Raw genomic sequence first — 4953 nt, 5'->3', positions numbered from 1 at the left:
TATAAATATAGGGGCTCCTGCAGTCCTTTGAGGACCGGACAGAATAACCACGTGGCTTTGTGAATGAAAGCAATCTGGAATGAATGCTTTCTGAATGTAAAGAACCTTTGCTTTCAGACCCCCTGGGCCCCACTTGCTGCATGCGGAGCAAACAGACTGCTTAGTGCTTACAGCTGCGATCCAGCTCTGAGCCTGCCGAAACACCACGGCTGCCTATTCCCAGGATACAGCAGCCTCCACAATCATGCTGTGACAAGACCAGAGAATTAGTTGGTAGGGCCAGAACGCCCCCTTGTGGTAGAAGTGTGAACCGCAGTCTTCAAGTCCAGAGAAATTGCGTAATTCATGTGAATTGCATTGCCCATGCTTGCCTTATCATAACACACATATGGATCCCTATCTCGTGTCAAGAGACAGCAAGATATATTTAAGGTTTACAAAAAGTGAAAAAAAAGCTACAATGCCACTTTATCCCTTATCAAAGCTTACCGCGGTAATGCTGTTTTACCATAATTTCTCCTGGTTTATTAATACGCTTCTCTATACATTGCAGTTATTTCCAGTGCCTACCTGTTCTTTAGTACACTTCAATAAAGGCTGCCCGCTGGTCATGCCTGCTCGCAAGAGGGCACTTCCCTGCCGTGCTGCTAATGAAATCACAAAACATGACTGACACATGCCGCACCTCCTTCCATTTTTTTATTTGTAAGGCACCATAAATACTTCCTTACTGCTGAAACTTCTCATTCATTTTTAGTAGATGTGTTTTCTTGTTTTTAAACCTTTACATTTTTTTTTTTTTAAACCAAGCTATAGTATTGGTTTCCATGACACAAACATACATCTGCCAAATACACACTTAACATTTTACAGACAACACAAAAGAGAATTGAAAAAACCAAAGAAAAAAACCAAAGAACATTACGAAGCTTGTAAAGCGAAGATGCTCCAATCCTTATTTATTGTTGTTGTTGTCAAAGCCAGTTTGAATATCTGAGAATGGTATACTCTGCAATTTTTATTTATTGTTTAAAATATAAGAGGCTAAAATCACGCTGCCTTTAATTGTACACGTATATTCTATTGTTTGTTTTCAACTTCTCTTTGCATCTAGGAGGGGCACCCCTCAAAAAAATAAAAATAATATCCTGATCAGGAACAGATAAAATCAGCTTTTTATATTTCTGCTAAAGATTAATAAAACGACTAGAGGTGGAGACAGAGAGAGAGAGAGAGAGAGAGAGGTGGAGAGTGGAGCTAGAGGTAAAATGACTAGAGGTGAAGATAGAGTGGTGGAAAGTGGAGCTAGAGGGATACAGAGAGAAAGAGGTGGAGAGGAGCTAGAGATGGAGAGAGCGATGGAGGGATAGAGGTGGAGAAAGGGAGAGCAGGATAGAGCAGTGGAAAGAGGGAGAGAGGGATAGAGGGATACAGAGGTGAAGAGAGGCGGTGGTATTCGGCATGCTGAACCGAGACCCTTGATGTTTGAGCACGTGGTCATGTTTTGTTATTTATTGAAATGTTTTTCTTCTATTTCATTTTCAAATCCCTGTGTCTTTAATTGCTGTAGCTGCTCTGGAGTGCCGCTTGGATAGCAGTTGAAAGTCTTCTTGTTAATGGTGGTGATGTTGAAGGGGGCGGGCAGCCCGGGGGACACCTGCTCCTGCGAGCGAATTTGTCTCAGACCGCTGGGATTCAGAAAACGATTCACAACAGAGAAACCACAGCGTTAACCCTGTCTGCCCCGTCCCGTCCCGTCCTGACAACCACCCGCCCCTCACCCCCACTTGAAAGAGGATAAAAGCTTGCAAATGCGGGGAGAGAAAGAAGAGAGAGAGAGAGAGAGAGAGGAGAGAGAGAGAGAGAGAGAGAGAGAGAGAGAGAGAGAGAGAGAGATCGGACTCAAGAAGTTACCCAACGTCAGTTTTGATTTTCAGTTTCTGTTCGGCTTGTCACTTTTCACACAAAAACCTACTTAATTGTGTTTAAGGATTTCAGGAAACTCCCCGGGGCTCAGCGTAGAGTCACCCAGCTTTAAAAACAACTAGATACAAATTCCTTTGTTGCCCTGCCTGCCAATCATTGCTAGTGTTTGTGTGATTGTGTTTGTTGTATGTGTTCAAAAGGGGGAGCCTGTGAAGGATTCACTGAGACAGAAGACAGACAAGAAGAGAAATGAACTGAAGTAAAGCCGCCCCGCCTGCCCCCTCGGTGCTAGTCTGACTTCTCAGCCTCCTCGTCCCGGTGGTTGTCTCCCCCCTCTCGCGCTGCCTTCTCCTCCTTGGCCAGCTGTGCCTGTGAGGCCAGGATGCTGGAGAGGGAGAAGAGGCCGGAGCTGGTGGTGACGGCGGGCAGGGAGGGGGGCGTGAGGCCCAGGGGCAGGGGGGTCATCGGCAAGGCCAGTCCCTGGAGCTGGGAGAGCTGATGAGCCTGGAGCTGCTGCTGTGGAGAAAGAGGGCGGAACATGAACTGGGACTCCAGGACACCCCAGGTCGGCAGATCACCCCCAGCCATTTCCTAAAACTTTGATTCTAAAATATTTAATCATTTAAAAGTTATGTATTATAAACACTTACACTGTAAACCCCCCCCCCCATGTAAGTATTGTACACAGGTGGAAATAAGGTCCCCATTGCATTGCAGTTTGATCCATTCCTGGTTTTACTATGGGTTTAATTAATAAGACACACCTGGGCTTGTTACCTATGCACTGCTGCTAATCAAGCTGGCAGTGATACCTGGAATGGGTGACTCTGCTACGCAATAGGAGTCCGATTTTCATCCCTGTTGCACACCCTTTACATTCTAAAAATAAACTATCTTAGTTTAAGACAGGAGTGTGCAGCTCTCAGCCTCCAGACCCCCTCCAGTCCCCTTATATTCCAGTCAGGGCCTCAATCAGTAAAGTGACTCTGATCAGGTTCAAGGGCCTGCATGCAGTTAACCCTTATAAAAGTTTCCTGCAGTAAATGTACAGCAAAGTGTAATAAAGCAAAGGGAAGCATTGTAAAGAACATCAAGGTCTGGTAAAGCATATTAATAAACACAGCAAGCCAGTGCAAACTATGGTAAATGCATAGCATAACCACAGAGAAATCACAGGAAAACTGCAACTCACTGCAAACTATCTCATGGTAAACTTATAGAAGGGAAAACCTGGACTGGATTCTGAGAACTGGAGTTGCACACCAGTGGTCTAAGAACTAGCAGAGTCTTCCCCCAACGTTTGTCAGCTCTGCTGCTGAACAACCCCCCCCGTCTGTGTGTGCGTCTCCCATGTGTCCCGGGCAGTGCAGACAGGCAGGGGGTCAGTGAGCTTCATACAGAACTGCAGCCTACCCGAATGATGGAGTTCATCTCTGGAGGGGTCACCTGTTTGGCACGTTCGATTGCGCCCAGGACCTGCTGCTGGTGCTGAGAGAGGAGGACGGGGACATGAAAAAAAAAAATATATATAAAATATAAAACAAAATTCAAATCACATGCAAGTGTGTATTCAAAGTTGATGTAATTGCGATATTTCAGACTCCCCTCGTTTCACTCAATATGAATATTACCAGCAAAAAATTACACTTAGAGAAGAACAAAATTATTCTGAAATAATTTTAGTGGTTTTAGAAAATTGTATTGGGTTTCGCAATAGTGCATTGGCAGAGGATAACTAAAGCAAATAAAACTCTTGTTTAAAACTATGTCCCTATTTCCATAAATGTACAGGGACAGCAATAATACTCCCATTGCACAGCAGTTTGATTCGATCCTGGTTTTACCAGGAGTTTAATAAGACGCACACACAAGCTTGTTATATACACACTGTGGCTCATCAAGCTCGTAGTAAAACCTGGAATGGGAGAGACTACTCTGCAATAGGAGTCCCTGATGCATGTTGATTCAGCTGCTGGCGTACTAGTGCTGAGATGAGAGCCCAGGATGTGATGATGTCACTAAGAGGGACGATCATGGGTTTACCAGGACAGACTGCAACCCTACAGCCCAGCCCCCACACAGCCCTGCAAACTCAAGAGGCAGTGTGTGTATAGAGCTGTCTGGGGAGGCACACGCGTCTTACCTCTTGTGACAGATAGGGGAGGACTTGAGCACAGATCCCGTTTAACCTCTTCACGATTTCAGCCTGCGAAGAGAAAACAGGAGAGCGGAGGCTGAATACAGAGGCTCTCTCAGGACACCAGTTCAGAGCTGCGTTCAGTTAGGCAGGACCTCCGTCACTCTTTGAATAGTCTTGCTCGACAGGTTACAAAACAGGTGGCAACTTAAACCCAAAACAGCTTGTGATTTAGCTGCTTGGACCCCAGAGGATCCAAAGAAAAGCGGCAAACTACGCAAATCCAAGCAGCTGTTTCTCTTTGAACAGCGAATCAGCCCAGTCGACAGCAATGGCCCTGCCCCGATTCCCCTAAAGCACACACACAAAACACACACAGGCGGCTCCAATCCCTGCACAGAGATAAAGAAACCCTTGCACGCACACTGCTGTAAAGGAGCAATAAGCTACAAAATGAGACAAAAACACCATGAGAGATTAAAACAGCTCAGAGCAGCTGAGCCCCCACCTAAAAATAATAAATCAGCATTTCCACAGAAAAGTAATTAGGAAATGTGGCCATCAATTTCCCAACACTGCGCAGGGAGGTAGCATCTGCACAGATCTTCAGCCCCCTCTTTTTCTATATTTAATAAAAAGGCAGGTTTTGTGGGGGGGGGGGGGGGAGTGAATTCCAGCCCGCGTCGGCGTCGCTGCAGTTCTGAAGTCTTTATCTGCTGTCCTGGTTTATTCATCTCTGGTGCCCATTCCACGAAAGGCAAGATTGATGCGGCACAGACTAGCAAAATGTAAGCATGAATGGCAAACTGCACAGGAGGCAGCGGGGCGCCTGGCAAAGCATCTGGTAAGGACCTCGGCACTGCTTTCTACAGGGAAACCAGCAAGGCAGT

General features: G+C 45.9%; 1 protein-coding gene across 1 annotated transcript; it reads right to left on the bottom strand.

The window, feature by feature from the left end:
* Positions 1–684: 684 nt before the first annotated feature.
* Positions 685–4207, bottom strand: LOC121300528 (TLE family member 5-like; the record flags this gene model as incomplete). The annotated part of the gene is made up of 3 exons (XM_041229094.1): positions 685–2442; positions 3340–3414; positions 4070–4207. Coding segments are annotated over 3 exons (441 nt in total), but the record flags the coding sequence as incomplete, so codon positions are not given.
* Positions 4208–4953: the final 746 nt, after the last annotated feature.

This window comes from Polyodon spathula, chromosome 26 (genome assembly GCF_017654505.1).
Source record: "Polyodon spathula isolate WHYD16114869_AA chromosome 26, ASM1765450v1, whole genome shotgun sequence".
NCBI classification, from domain to species: Eukaryota; Metazoa; Chordata; class Actinopteri; order Acipenseriformes; family Polyodontidae; genus Polyodon; species Polyodon spathula.
The sequence above is the reverse complement of the archived record's forward strand: the minus strand, read 5'-3'. Positions and strand labels throughout refer to the sequence as shown.